Source organism: Aotus nancymaae, unplaced genomic scaffold (assembly GCF_030222135.1).
Source record: "Aotus nancymaae isolate 86718 unplaced genomic scaffold, 86718_ANA_hifiasm-v0.15.2.pri h1tg000041l, whole genome shotgun sequence".
Lineage (NCBI taxonomy): Eukaryota > Metazoa > Chordata > Mammalia > Primates > Aotidae > Aotus > Aotus nancymaae.
The window spans coordinates 27,489,208-27,504,449 of record NW_026988455.1 but is presented as its reverse complement, the minus strand read 5'-3'; the positions used below and the strand labels follow the sequence as shown (position 1 = coordinate 27,504,449).

Below are 15,242 nucleotides of genomic sequence, written 5' to 3'. Positions count from 1 at the left end.
AGGATGGCAAATACAGGTGATTACAGCAGGTAACTATTTAATAAGGCTGTTTTTTAACGAGTTGAAATGGACTGAAATGTTTCCTTCCTGTATTTTTTCTTGTAAGTCATTTTATTATTTTTAAAATAAGATTTTCCCCTTTTACATCAAGTGCCAAAAGTATAGGGAGAATGTTAGTAGGAACCATATGTGATAACCAAATTAAAAGCTTATAATTCTAGAAATTGGACATTAAGATTTAGTAAAGTACTTGTGCTTTTGGCAAATCGATAGTTAATAAATAAACAGTTTAAAGAAATGAGACCTTTGCTTTTCTCTGCACACCACCACTGGCACCCTAGCATGAAAGTCTGCATCAACATCAACAAAGGAGTCTGAGGAAAGAAGAAAAAAAAATACAAGGTGGGTTAAGTAAAGCTTTGTTTAAAAGCAGAACCAGCTAAAGTACAAGTACCAGTTGTGCTTTAGCTGTTAAGTCTTTTGAAAGACCACTACCAAATAAAGCTCTGACATGACTTGAAAAGGAAAAAGTATTATATTCAAAAATCAAGTTATCACACTAATATAAAATCCTTAGTTTGCAATGTGAATGTTTCATGAGAAGTGACTACATCATTGGATCAGAAAATTCAAATGTTACATGGATAACAATTAGAACTATAGATAATACATTTAAAAACAAAGTTGCTGCAAAAGGTACTAAAATGTTCAGTGTCAAACTATGTATTGATTGAAGAAAAAATTTAACCAGAACAAGGAGGATGGGGATGACTAATCCAAGAGATGACAGTTTCTTGAGGCCTCTGTAAAAAACAAAAAGCCATAAAGCCCCAAGCTGGACATTATCTTAGACAATTGATAAACCTAAACAGGCACAACTCTGTGGATTCATTAATCAGGGTTGGGTCACACCTATTCACTGTTGGTAAAATACTGATTTTAACCATTGATAAAAGCAGATTATCCTTTAGTTTTATCCTCAAGAGTACATTTTACATATTTTGCATTTCTTAGGCACATCTAGGACTCATTTAATCTTTAAAAATAGTGATGATGTCATCAAGCTAAAAGCTTTATTTATGAAATAGTTATTCTGCATAGTAGAACTACTAACAGTACTCTAGTTAATAATTCATGGGCATTTCCCTTGTTTTTTTGCTTTGGATATTACCCATATAAATAATTTTAAAAATATGCCTTGCTATTTTTAAAGTTTGAGAAATAAGATATATCCAAATTTAGACAACATAAAAATTTTAAAATGTGGAATTTAGCCTTACCACTGTTCTTTAAACATTCTTGAACAAGTAAGAGGACATCTGGCTGAGACATCTAGGAAATAAATCAACGAATACATGAAATTATTCCTAAGTGATTTTGCTTCACTGATATAATAGAGTCATCTGAAGTTCCCCAAATTCCTTTCTAAATGAGAAATGCACATTGCTACCAGAGTAAAGAAACTACTTACTATACTGTGCGCATATGTCAGTCAAAGACAGATCAACACCAAATGAGGATGAATGTGGGCAAGAGACCTACTACACCGTTAACATCTCATGAACTAATTATTGAGGTAACCTGCCTCTCAGCAAGTCTCAAAGTGGTAGCTGGAAATCTGTGGAACTGCTAACAATATTACCTATCACTCTAATACCACTGCAACAGACAGCTTACTGGTCCTGGAGTCAGTCTCGCCTTTCTTTTTAAAATCCTCGTTTCGCACTGGAACCAGAACCATTTAAAATCATAAACTGTATCCTCACAACTCTCAATGACTTCTTACTACCCTTAGGTCAAAACCAAATTCTTTACCATGGCCTACACTATTCTGCACGTCCGGCCCAGCCTACCTCTCCATCCTAATTCTCATACTCTTCTTTTTCTCGGTCCCTTTACCACATTTATACAACCTTTCTTTTAGCTCCTTGAATATGCCAAGCTCTTTATTGATTCAGGGTGTTTGCAAAGGCTGCTCACTTTGCCTGAAACTCTTTTCCTTCCCACCCCTAGCATTTTCCCCTCTCCCACAGACTCCTTTTCAACTTTTAGAACTCAGCTTAAATGTTCCCTCTTCAAAGAGGCCTTCATGACTGCTGTATCTCTGCCCAGCCCTTGTCCTTTTTCTATCCCTGAATCTTGTTTACCTGCACAGCTCTCACTATAATTACAAGGTAATTACTTATCTCCTTTACTAGATGAGTTCCATAAAGAGGAACCATCTTTGTTTTGTCCTTTATAACTCAGTATGTCTGCCACACAAATGGGATTAGTGAATATTTGCTAAATGAATTAATGATACCAGATCAAAATAACTGCTATGGCTGGTAAATCACTGATCAGAATTTAAGGTTTAAAAAACAGTAAGATCTATTGGGTAGTTTACCAGGTAGCTACAGCAGTCAGGTACAGCAAGAAGAGAGAGGTTATGAAATAGAACCTCTGGGGCCCCAGAATCTGGATTTTTTTTTTGAGAGAGATGGAGCTGGCCAGGCTGGTCATGAACTCCCGGCATCAAGTAATCCTCTGACCCTCAGCCTCTGGAGTAGCTGGGATTAGAGGGTTAAACCACTGCGCCCAGTTCACAATCCAGATTTTTAACAAGGAACCCAAGTAACTGCAAACAGATCATCTATAAACAAGCCTGTGGGAACTACTGGTAGAGAAATGGATAATTTACTAAAGTGCCCTTCAGATTTTTTGTTTGTTTGTTTTTTAAGAGATAGGGTCTCACTATGTTACCCAGGCTGGAATGCAGTGGCAATTCTCAAGTGCAGTCACAGCTCACTACAGCTTTAAACTCTGGGCTCATGATCCTCCCGCCTCAGCCTCCAGAGTAGCTGGGACTACAGGACTGTACCACTGTGCCCAGCTACATTCCAGTTTTAAAATTCTAACTCATAAACATACTTTTCAATCATGTTTAAACCAGAAATCCAAGATAAGTGTGATTCTTTAAAAGCATAATTACTTTAACAAAATAGGTACACAAAAAGAGGAAATTCCAGAGATAATTAAGCTTCCAGATCATAAATCTTTAAATATCTACACTGTTTAAAATATGAATTCCCTTCCTGCCATTGGAAAGTTGATTTTATCAAGAAAATTTATTGTAACAGAAAAAAGTAAAAGTAACAGAACCTAAATATCCCCATTAGGTGCACATGGTTGAAAAACCAGTGTTGGAAGTATGAAAGATCTATAAAGTAAAATAAGTATAAAAATTTGCAGAATATTTAAAAAAAAAAAAAAGCTCTGAAACTGAAGGCAAGTAGATGCTGTCATTACACTTAAAATATCTTCAAATACCTAAAATATATTCAGACAGTTTACATCTGCAAGAAGGAATTTCTATACCACTCTGAAAATGCCAACATTTCATTTTGTACTTACAATGGCTGGAAACTGGATGTCAATGTTCACATCTGAATTTTTGAAACCCAATCTGCTACAGGATGACCCATATAATCTTAGAGAACAATCTAAAAAATAAATAAATGAAAGTCATAAATGTAGTAGAATTTCTCAAAAGTTGTAACAACACACAGCTATTTCAGAAACAGAACCATTAGTTAAAATTACACACAAAAGCAAACTTGTATTCAAGACTGGCATAAACAAAGGACAGGAATAGGTGGCTCTTTGCTCTTCACTTAATTTATCAGGGAAGGCTGCATCAGCTATGATTTAGCTTAACAGCCATTCTTCATGTCAGTTGTAAAATGTCGAACTGCTACGTTATCATGTTCACATTTTATGAAGAAAATACTATTTGAAATTTTTAAAATGTGCCAGTTGAAAAAGGATGCCTTTGTTTCAGAGTATACACCTGGTAGTATATTCAAGAGCTAATGAAACATTTCTTTTCACCTTTTAGAATGCACACATAGGTGTAATTTGCTATAAAGAGGTTTTAGTAAAACAATAATAAAATAATCTTTTGGCATATTTAATATGAATTTTTCATTACATTATGAACAAAAAGCATTTGTTATAACATAACCCCTATAGATAAACTTTTGAAGAATAATTACAACATCACTGATATAATTTAAAATGCTAGGCAGCAGACACTTCACTCTTCAGAGGAAGATGTGCATTTATGTGTACTATCTATATTTATGGCATTTATTTTCAATGCTTTACTATGATGCCAAAATAGTATCCTTTCTCATCAGAGGTTGGTTGTTTTGTTTAAGGTTTGCTAAAATTCAAGTGATTTCCTTGGGTTTTAGCAGTTTTCCACAACAAAGTACATTCATTTTTACTTGAAACTCTAAAGCAAAAATCATCAAAGTTACAATTGACTTTTCAGGAGATACTTATATAATAAAATGAGTAATTATTTTCCCTTATTCTTGTGAAAGTACATATATTACAAATACTATATGTATGCTCTTTCAGTAGAGCAAATAGTTTTAAGGTTTATAAGCTGACAAATATAAATAATGATTCCAACCCTAGCTGTGGATCAGAATCACTTGTTGAGCTTTGTAAAAATAGTTGTCTGTGGCTTCACAGATAATTCTGATGCACAGCAAGGATTGAGAATGATTAAGCTATTCCAACCATTCACCTAAACAGGAATGGCCAGTGGGGGTTGGGGGATGACATGGGGCGGGGTTTGTTGCTATCAAAGATTGACAGTAGTTGTGTTAGGCACTGACCATACCTGGCTTTAAATTTTCATAGTAATACACTCCAAATAGTTGTCCCCCCCTCCCCATCATGCCAAGGATCTAAAGTTAAAAATGGGCAGAAGACAGACATAACTTGGAAAATCAATTCAACAGTATACAAAATCCATTACAAATTTCTTTTTTTTTTTTTTTGAGACGGAGTCTCACTCTGTCACCCAGGCTGGAGTGCATTGGCACTATTTCAGCTCACTGCAACCTCCGCCTCCCAGGTTCAAGCGATTCTCTTGCCTCAGCCTCCTGAGTAGCTGGGATTACAGGCGCATGCCACCGCGCCCAGCTAATTTTTGTATTTTTAGTAAAGACAAGGTTTCAACATCTTGGCCAGGCTGGTCTTGAACTCCTGATCTTGTGATCCACCCACCTCAGCCTCCCAAAGTGCTGGGATTATAGGCGTAAGTCACTGCGCCCAGCTACAAATTTCTTAAAACTAGTTTTGAAAGTTCATTTTAGATGTTGCAATTCTTTTAATAAAGTTAAAAAAAATTTTTTTTGACATGAATAACCTGAAAATAACTTCAGGATACTTGTCTTGATTTTAACTCAAAATATAGTGTCAATTTAGATGAGCAGAAAGGCAAATAAATACATACAGAAGAGTCCCATAGTGCCCCAACGATATGGGGCATTCAACTTAACGTTCACACACACAGTAAAATTTATAACGGAAACAGGTTTACAATGGCAATGTATGTGAAAGTCCTTGTTACCTTGGGAAAAGCCAGGGAAAACAAAACAAAAAAACCAGAAAACACAAGAGCTTCATGACATGGCAAATTATCTGGTGAAAATTACTACTGGTAGGAGAAATGAATGAGGTACTTTTAGGTAGTTAAACAGAAAAAAACAAATCTAGAAAATACCTGGTAACTTGTGTTGAAACACATTTTCCATGATACGTTTGATTTCTAGCCTCTGTTCCAAGTTCTCACTGTGTAAGCCAAATTCCTGCACTACTTTGTCAATGGCAATGCCAACTGCATTTATCTGGGAGGGTGTTGGTGGGGGTAACGTAGTGAGCAACTCTTCCTCTTGCTTCTCCTTTTAAGATCAAATGTTGAGATTAAAAATGACTTACACACAGTTTTTAACCTTCTACCATTCACGAAGACAATAAGGCCCTATAGAGTTTTCTTTTTCTTAGCCTTCCCTTCCCATCTTAGCTCTGTTACTCTTCATACTATCAAACATATTTCCTTATGCACATAATATGAATCAGTGATAACAGAGGATAAGCTGGCACAAGGAGAAACTATAAGGAAAGAATATTAAAAACAGCACTTACAAACAATGTTTGCTTTAATACTAGTATAAGGACATATACCTAGGTCCAATCGATGACTTCATATATCCTGATGCTGCCCTTAAGAAAATTCACAAGACTAACCAGTAAAACACATCTGATGTAATACATTATGTATTTTGGCTCAAATTATTCAATAAATAAAACAGTAAGGTTATCAATATCATAGCCTTAAGGAGAAGAAAGCCACAAAGATGACAAGTAATAACAACTCACAGGTAAGCAGACTTGTTTGGGTTACATTCAACTTACCTTAATGTTTTTCTTGTGCCTCTTCTCCTTGATATGCTTATGGGCAAATGCAATGGATTCAATTAAAACATCACAGAGTTTGCAGGTGTACTTTGCTGTAGGGTAGTTTCGTGGTCGCTATAATTTGAAGAGATTTATTTAGAGAGAGATGTATGTATAACCAAACATTCAGATAAACAAAATCAGCCAGGAAATAATTTCCCCTTCAATTTATTTTCTCTAAAGAGACAGGGGGTCTCACTATGTTGCCCAGGCTGAAGTGCACTGGCTATTCACAGATGCCATTATAGCATACTACAGTCCCAAACTCCCGAGCTTAAGCAATCCTCTTGCCTCAAACCTCACAAGTGACTGGGGCTATAGGAAAACCACTGCGCCTGGCTTCTTCTTTTTTAAAAAAAATTGCTACTGTTATTGTTCCCTTTATCACAACCCTAACAGTCATTTTAAGTATAATAGCAGTGACTCCTAATCCTATTAAATCACACTGGATATCACTTTTAACTTGTAGTGCTTAAATACCAATAACCAGAGTAGGGTATCTAACTGATCAGAGCACGTATACTCAATTACTAACAAAGTTTAGGCCAAAACCAGGATTCTAACCCACAAATATATATATATATATATATGGATGTTACCCTTTTTAGCCTGTCAATGCAGTCTTTTCTCAGTCTCTCCTCAGCCTGCTGTAAGCCCAGCAGCTCCTTCATTGAAAGCACAGACTCGTCGATCACAGGGCCCTCCAAGTCTCCATCCTGCTCATTTTCCTCATTTCTAGTCTTCCGTGGCTTCCTAGGTCTGGACCTCTGCTTCTTGTTTTCTTAAGTTGGGAGAAACACATTATTGGCAATATTGAATAATGCTACTCCTGAGTAAAAAGAAGACCTTACATATATATTAAATCACGTGGGAGAATAAATCACATCTGAATGCAGAGCAGAAGGAAAGGTAGCTGTCCCGTGTACAAAATGCTTGAATACCGCAGTCAGTGAGCACATTACCTGCAGGTGTTAATCCATAGAAATCATCATTTTGGAAAACTTAGAAGAATTCTACTTCTATCATATAATTTATTTTTATTATCTCTTCCTGGTATACTGTTGAGCATACTCAAACAACAGAAAAAGTATACTCTGAAGGCAAGTATATCTATAATTCTATTACATGTAATATATTACAATACATACTGTAAATATATCTAATATATTCTAATAACACCTGAAAGTACACCTGTTATTCTAATTAAAATCATCCACATTTGCTTTCATTTTCTGTAAGTGAACAATCTCAATAAGGCAAAATGGACAATGTACCCCTGGACAACTCAGAAATTAACTACATCCTCATGTGGAGTGAAAAATCAACCATTTAGTTGTAAATTTAGCCTTCGATAACACGTAAGCCCGGTCCCTCCATTAATAGGAAGAAGTCGAAGCCAAAACTTTATTTACTAAGGACAACTATCTCTCATTTTATCTTTACTTTCATTTTAGCTTCTTTGAATGCCCTGTACACTGAGCATATTTCAAAGGAAAAAAACAACTGGCAATTGAAACAAAAGTTTTCTCTAAGTACATCTGTTTATAAACCCTGCTATTAGTTCTACAGTCCTTATAATGAATAATTCTCTTCCTTTTTAAAACTTACAACTTCTCAACTTCATGTGGGATTAAACGATAAAAAATTGTTTTATATAGCTTTGATAACTTCTTTTGAGTTTTGAAAAATGAAACTATTAGTAACACATTAGTGCTTGGAAATATAAACCTACTGAAATGTCCTACATGAGGCAATTCCTCCAACAGGTTTTCAGAGGAACTCATTATTACTAGTATGGCAATTACAATGAGCTAGCTGGCTGAAAAAAATCTGTCCAAAAAGGAAATATAAGACCTCCAATTTTATAAAAAGCTTGCTGAGAGCTCTAAAGGATAGCCAGCAAGCATTGCACTAAAACTACCTGAGATGACTGTCATGATATTCTGCAAACAACTTCCATAATATGAGAAAATTTTTTAAAAAATTAAAGTGTTAGAAAAGTAGTTTTAAAAAATCCATCAAAAGGCACTGAACAAATAAATACTAAAAGGTTAAGTTGTCATTTGAACAGAAAATCAGGCTACCTTGGGCTACCTTAATACTTCCTTTTTCATACTTCCCCCACTCCCAATTAAATTTATCATAATCTTTTTTTTTTTTTTTTTTTGACGGAGTTTCGCTCTTGTTACCCAGGCTGGAGTGCAATGGCGCCATCTCGGCTCACCGCAACCTCCGCCTCCCGGGTTCAGGCAATTCTCCTGCCTCAGCCTCCTGAGTAGCTGGGATTACAGGCACACACCACCATGCCCAGCTAATTTTTGTATTTTTAGTAGAGACGGGGTTTCACCGTGTTGACCAGGATGGTCTTGATCTCTTGACCTCGTGATCCACCCGCCTCGGCCTCCCAAAGTGCTGGGATTACAGGCTTGAGCCACCACGCCCGGCCTATCATAATCTTTTAAGGCCAGTATTCCTGGTCTGAACAATTTTTTTTATTCAGATAAGCACTTCTTTTACTTAGAGATGTGTCCACTCTCATTTAGTTTGCTTACCATTATAAATGTTATGAAAAAAATTACATCTGACTTTATTATTACAGGTTTCTTAGGCAAAAACTCATTACAAATTTAGAATAATATTGCAACACCCTTTAGAAAAACCCCTATTAGTTTGCAAGCCAGTAACTGATATGGAACTGAATTTGTTTTTAAACCCTTCCTTTCTTCTGGTCACAAAGCCTTCTCCATATTACTGTACTTGCTGTCACTTTCTAGAAAGAGTAACTTCTCTCTTCCTCCAAAGACCACAAGTAACTAACTCCTATCGCTTTTATACAGAAGTGGATGGCTGCAGAAATTTTGTCAGATAACGGCAGCTACTAGGATGGTGTATTTTATTATGCAATAGATTTAAAGCACTTTATATGTACTGCCTCAATTTAATCCCTACAGCAATCCTGCTAATACTAATATCGTCCCCATTGTACAGATGCGGACAATGCTAATCCAAGAGAACAACTTCTCCAAAACCGCATGGCTAAATCAAAGTAAGGGGATTGAAAATATAGATTAAAATATGGATGAGGCCAGGTGCAGTGGGTCATGCCTGTGATCTCCAGCATTTTGGGAGACTGAGGTGGAGGATTGCTTGAGCTCAGGAGTTCAAGACCAGCCTGGGCAACATAGTGAGACGTCATCTCTAGCAAAAACGAAAACAATCAGCCAGGCAAGATGACATGCTCCTGTGGTTCCAGCTACTCGGAAGGCTGAGGTGAGAGCATTGCTTAAACCCAGGAGGTGAGGCTGTGGTGAGCCATGATTTCACCATCGCACTCCAGCCTCAGTGACAGAGTGAAACTGTCTAAAAAACAAACAAACAAACAAACAAAGGATAGAATCCTGAAATTCAGCCTTTTATCTAACAACATAAAAACTGGAAAGAAATTACTAAAAGCCCTTCTTGGAACATACCCATTCACATCTACAGTGGACTAGCACTGACAAGGTAATACAAACTTCCAAACTGAGTTTCCCAGGAATGCATGGTAAAAACTGTCAAAAACTCTCACTGGAGGGACTCTTGGAGGGTAAAGCTAGGTACTGATGAGAAATTCTCATAATTAGTTAGAGGAAGACTACCTGGCTCACCTCGGATTTATTGTAATAATAGTTCTCTATATTCAGCATTCCAAGTTTCCCATATTTAATTTGCATATGGTTCACAAAGGACATGTGTATTTGAGTGGATGCTTTCCAGCTAAGATCATTAATGGCAATGTCCCGAATACATTAAATTGGCAACCTAGGACATCTGAGGGATAAGGTAGGGGCAGTAATGTAGAGCTAAAAAAAAAAAAAGAAGGTAGTACTGTATTTGGGGCACACAAGAAAAGCAACTCTAACATAATTTCCATTATATCCTCTCACATTGTTGAATAAGACCCTTCCTTATTTTTTATTTATTTATTTTTTTGAGATGGAGTCTCATTCTGTTGCCAGGCTGGAGTACATGGTACGATCTCGGCTCACTGCAACCTCCGCCTCCCGGGTTCAAGCTATTCTCCTGCCTCAGCCTCCTGAGGACCTGGGACTACAGATGTGTGCCACCACACCTGGCTAATTTTTGTATTTTCAGTAGAGACGGGGTTTCACCATGTTGGCCAGGCTGGTCTCGATCTCTTGAGCTCATGATCTGCCCACCTTGGCCTCCCAAAGTGTTGGTATTACAGGCGTGAGCCACTGCTCCCGGCAGACCCTTTCTTATTAAGACACAATTTTGATAAATAAAGTTTAATCTCTTTAATGAGATCCTTTTTTACTTTATACTTTCAGCTGAATATTCTCTAAAGTAAATGTTATATCAAATCTTAATACTTCCAATATGAAGCCTTTACTTAGTAACTGTGAAAGCATATACCTGTATGTCATACAGAGAAAACATGCAAGCTTTTGAATTACCTCCAATAAAAAGACAGCAAAATGCATTTCCTATTCAAATACACTTAAAAGCAAATAAGAACACATATAAGATAAAAATACATACAAAAGTTTTCTAGTCAGCAACCGGTTGCAAATTTTTGATCTATAAATGTTCTTTTTAAAATGCTTTTCGGCCAAGCGCGATGTCTCCTGCCTGTAATCCCAGCACTTTAAGAGGCTGAGGCAGGCAGATCACGAGGTCAGGAGATCAAGACCAACCTGGCCAAAATGCTAAAACCCCATCTCTACTAAAAATACAAAAATTAGCTGGTTTGGTGGTGTGTGCCTGTAGTCCCAGCTACCCAGGAGGCTGAGGCAGGAGAATTGCTTGAACCTGGGAGGCAGAGGTTGCAGTGAGCCAAGATTGCACCACTGTACTCCAGCCTGGATGACAGAGTGAGACTCTGTCTCAAAAAATAAAATATAAAATAAAATAGAAATAAATAAATAGATCTGACAACTAGAAGTATCTCTGAAAAGCACATTTCCCCCCATTTAATATTAACAAATGCTTGAGACTTTTATTTTTATCCTAAGACCTTGTAAAGATAAGAGATCACCTTTTCGCTTTTAAGTATTATATGCATTGGACACAAATTCAAACACCTTCTAGGTAACCTATGTATGAACTGGCCACTGTGAAATAACATGAAGGGAAAAGGCATGGGGCGATCTAGAAAGTGGCCACATTGACTGAATGCATTTAAACTCAAAAAATTTATTTAAAAGTGCTGGCCAGTTTGCAACACATTCTATGTGACCACTAAGAGGCTTTCAGCCAATAAACTTACAAAGTCCAGGTTTCCAACTATGATATTATTGTTTCATTTTCCATCCAATTTATGTCTTTACTTCATTTCAGTAAATATTGCTCATTAGATAAAAATAACCTTCCTGTTTGTAGAAATCACTGCCACATGGACAAAATCTACCTTTTACTTTTAGAAAAACATATTATCTCCTTATTATCCCTTTGGGGCAATTAACTAAGCATGTGAGGGCACTGCGAAATTCATTTTGGTACTTACTGAAACCAAACAGCAAAGCTTGAATCTGTATTTCTGATTTTCTAAACTTGTTTCTCAACCTGTCATGATCCCTTTTGAGAAACAAAAATCTTAGATTATCCTTCTCAGGACATTGACACTACACCCAAAAGACGTATCTCTTGTTGCAGGAGATAAACACAGTCTATATTGTGTTTTTACATCCACAGATAAGTATTTTTTAAAAAAGTTTATATTCTGTCATTTATATTATGAACACATTCATTATTCAAATGCAAAAGTATAATCATAATTTTTAAAATATACACACCACTGAGCAATTATGATATGGTCCCCTGAGGCATATAACTACCCTCTTCTGTAAAAAACAAGTTACAGAAAACATGTTTACTAAAGTAAAATGAGCCTGGGGGCAAAATAAACTTTTAAAGGGATCATCAATATGTGAAATGTGTTGAAGCTGCCCAAATATCATGATTACAGTCCTTAATATAATCACAATAAGTGACCACATCTTAAAACAGAAACTATGAAAAACTGAAACTAAATTGCTGAAAATAACAAAACTCATTTGGATGAAAAAGAATTAAGACATCGCTGACAAGTTGGAAAACATTACCAGGACTTCCTGTGTCCATTTCTGATGTGGTTTCTAGGCTTGTTATGTCTTTATGAAACAGTCGTCTTACAGTTCTGCAGCCTCTTGTGTCTTGCCACCTATAACCATCTTCATTTTCTTGAAAGGAGTCTTTTTTTGGTCGATTTATAACAGGAATTCTAGGTCCAGGTTTGAATTCTCTCCAGTTGTCTGAATTACCAGTATGTTCATCAGACAGCCATCTCTTACTCTGATCTTTGTGGTTGTCATTTATCCAAGCGGGTTGACTGTAGATTGGGTTTTTAAATGCATATGGATTGTTGGAAACAGCACATGGTCCTTTTCTGGGGGTATTCCCATAGTTCCCTGGTGTTATCTTTTTTTTTTGAAGGCCCTTTTCCACTTTACTGCCATGGCCTTTAGCATAGTCATCCATTATTAAATAATCTTGTTGGAGGTGACCCCTTCTGAAATCATCATCATCTATAGTCCCTCGGTCTTTAGTGCGCTTCACAAAATAAGGTTTTGCTGTATCTCCCATAGTCTTTGACTTCAATTTTCTTACTTTGCACCTGAAAGAAGGCATTTTGGGGAAATATCAAACTATATAACAAGATATCACACAAGTATACAAAATAACACGTTTACCGTGCAGATGCCCAAAAGCCTGTAAGAAAGAAACTTTCCTTATTTTTTTTAAATAAAAATTCTATCACATCCTTAATAATCAGTGCATTACCCTAGAGGTTGAGCGCCTTGGTCCTCTAATATTCTTCATGAAAATTAATACTATTTAGCATGAAGAATAAATCTGTGAATAAGAGAAGGTCTATAGATTCGAGAACTGTAGCATAGTAGAATATTACTCATAACAAGTTTGGTCGGCTTTTCCCTATGTAACAATGCGTTTCTCTTCAAAGAAAACCTCATCCCAAGTCAATGTATCACTAAACTCTCGAAACAGTCTTTTTTTTTGAAGTGGGCAATTATTAAGTGTTATACACCTAAACTTGACGTGAACGGAGTACTACATCTCTCAACTCCAATTTTCCGTCCCTTCACCACCACTATTCTGGACAGACCGGCTTTGAGCGCCTAGGTTACCGAGGGGCTGGGCTCCAGACCAAGGTGTAGTTGTAATAAAAGGGGCTGGGTTTCCGATCAAGGGACAACTCCAGCTAACCTCCTCAATCCCCGTTCTCCAACCACAAACAAGTCTGGTTTTGTCAGGAACAGCAATTCCCTGAGGAATGACACTCCTTTTCAATCCTCATCTGAACGCTCCACCACCGATCTGCCTGTTTCCACCTTTCTGAGCCCGACGCGGAGAAAGAGGAGGCGTCCCTGCACTCCTGCCCAAGAAGCTACCGTGGGGACCAGGAAGCAGGAAGTGACCTGCTGCCTCCATGGGGTTCCGGGGTTCCCCCGGCCGGCCAGGGGGCCAGAGCCGAATGCCTTGACCCAAATCCCATCTTCTGCGCCCTCGAAGTGTGATAAAAAGTGAAAACACGGACTCGAACCGAGAGCTCAGTCTCTGCCGGCCTGGGGGTTCCTCGGTCACCTAAACTGGTGCGAGGAGGCCGGCGGGGGATGAAACCAACGTACCTCCGGGGCCAGGCCGGACTGCTACTCTGGAGTCCAGGAAACCCACTGGAGAATCAGCGCAGAGGCGAGTCTGGCAGGGATGTGAGGAGAAGGCGCCCAGAAGAACTCACCACCTTCGCCGCGGTCCCCAGCCTCTTCCTGTCCCGGCCGGGCTCCCTCTCCGTGTTTTCCTTCAGCCCCACTTCCGGCGCTCAGCGCTGTCTCATTGTGCGCGATTGGGAGCCGCCTGTGCCCCCGCCCTAACGCTCCGCCGCGCACACCGGAAACGCGCGCCTTGCCCCGCCCCCGGTGCCCCGCCCACGCTCCTGCCCCGCCCCGCGCGCCTGGCCCCGCCTGGTCCGCGTCCCAGCACCCTCCCTCTGGGTGTCGGGTGTCTACTCTGGCCCTGGGCGCGCCCCTCGGCGCAGGCGGATTACTGGCTGCTTGCGGGATAGCCGGTTGGCCGGTTTTTCCGGCGCGCGGGGGCCAGGCCCCAACTACTCCCGAGAGCAGCACCAGCCCCTTCACTCTCTCGGCTTCGACGCGCCTCAGGTTCCCGCTGAGTGCTCGGGAGAGGCGAAGGAGCCGAGACTTCTGCGCCCGGAGAGGGACGCGGAGCCGGCGGGAGGGCACAGCCGAATTCCCCGTGCTCGGGGCCTGAGCTTTGCCGCTTTGTGCTACCCGGTTGCTTCCAGGAGGAGCAAAGGCTCCGAGGCCTCATAGCGCTCTTGGTGTTTTTCTGATAAATCGGCGTGATTATTTTCGTGAGTTCTTAATTGCCGACCTTGTAGAAATGCCAGCATTTAAACGTCCACTGCTCACCCATATCTCAAAGTGGTCAAGGAAAATGGTCTGCTTTTTTCTTAGGTTGTTTAGGGATAACTTTTACTTAAAAAAAAATAAATAAATAAAGGTGCTTTTCGAAGAGTAATGTAATGGCAAGGGATGACCAGGGACCGTAAAACTAGAACTTTTTGAACTGAAGAAAGCACACTTCGAACTCGGGTTCCTTTTTTTTTCTTCTTTGTGACCTTCCTGTTTGCGGTATTCTAAATGCTTTGAAAAGCGTCAAGCAACTAGTGAAATTAGGGAGCGTTGGGAAAATGTGACAGTTTCGATTTCTCTGCTTTTTTAAAGCATGTAAATTGAAAGCTATCAGGTCCTATGCGGCAGTGGTCTTAAAATAATACACAAAGTACTGGTTATGCTAGTAACTGTTTTGAAGCCTTTTCTAATATTGACTCCTTTTTTTTTTATTTTTATTTTTTATTTTGTAGAGAC

The 15,242-nt window shown here is 38.7% G+C and overlaps 1 protein-coding gene across 7 annotated transcripts in view; it reads right to left on the bottom strand.

Moving 5' to 3' along the window:
- The window catches only part of TUT7 (terminal uridylyl transferase 7), a 67,274-nt gene extending 53,096 nt beyond the window's left edge, over positions 1-14,178 (bottom strand). For 3 of the 7 annotated variants that reach the window (XM_012463667.2, XM_012463706.2, XM_064361610.1), the window contains exons 1-8: positions 13,983-14,178; positions 12,399-12,949; positions 6,894-7,075; positions 6,253-6,369; positions 5,561-5,738; positions 3,394-3,482; positions 1,281-1,332; positions 305-374 (exon numbers count right to left, since the gene is read on the bottom strand). In XM_012463667.2, coding sequence (XP_012319090.2) covers positions 305-374; positions 1,281-1,332; positions 3,394-3,482; positions 5,561-5,738; positions 6,253-6,369; positions 6,894-7,075; positions 12,399-12,918 — 1,208 coding nt within the window. In that variant the 5' untranslated portion in view covers positions 12,919-12,949; positions 13,983-14,178. Of the gene's footprint in view, positions 1-304; positions 375-1,280; positions 1,333-3,393; positions 3,483-5,560; positions 5,739-6,252; positions 6,370-6,893; positions 7,076-12,398; positions 12,950-13,560; positions 13,648-13,982 lie in introns of those variants that run through there. The other 4 variants (XM_012463692.2, XM_012463684.2, XM_012463699.2 and 1 more) reach the window with 4 other exon arrangements.
- Positions 14,179-15,242: the final 1,064 nt, after the last annotated feature.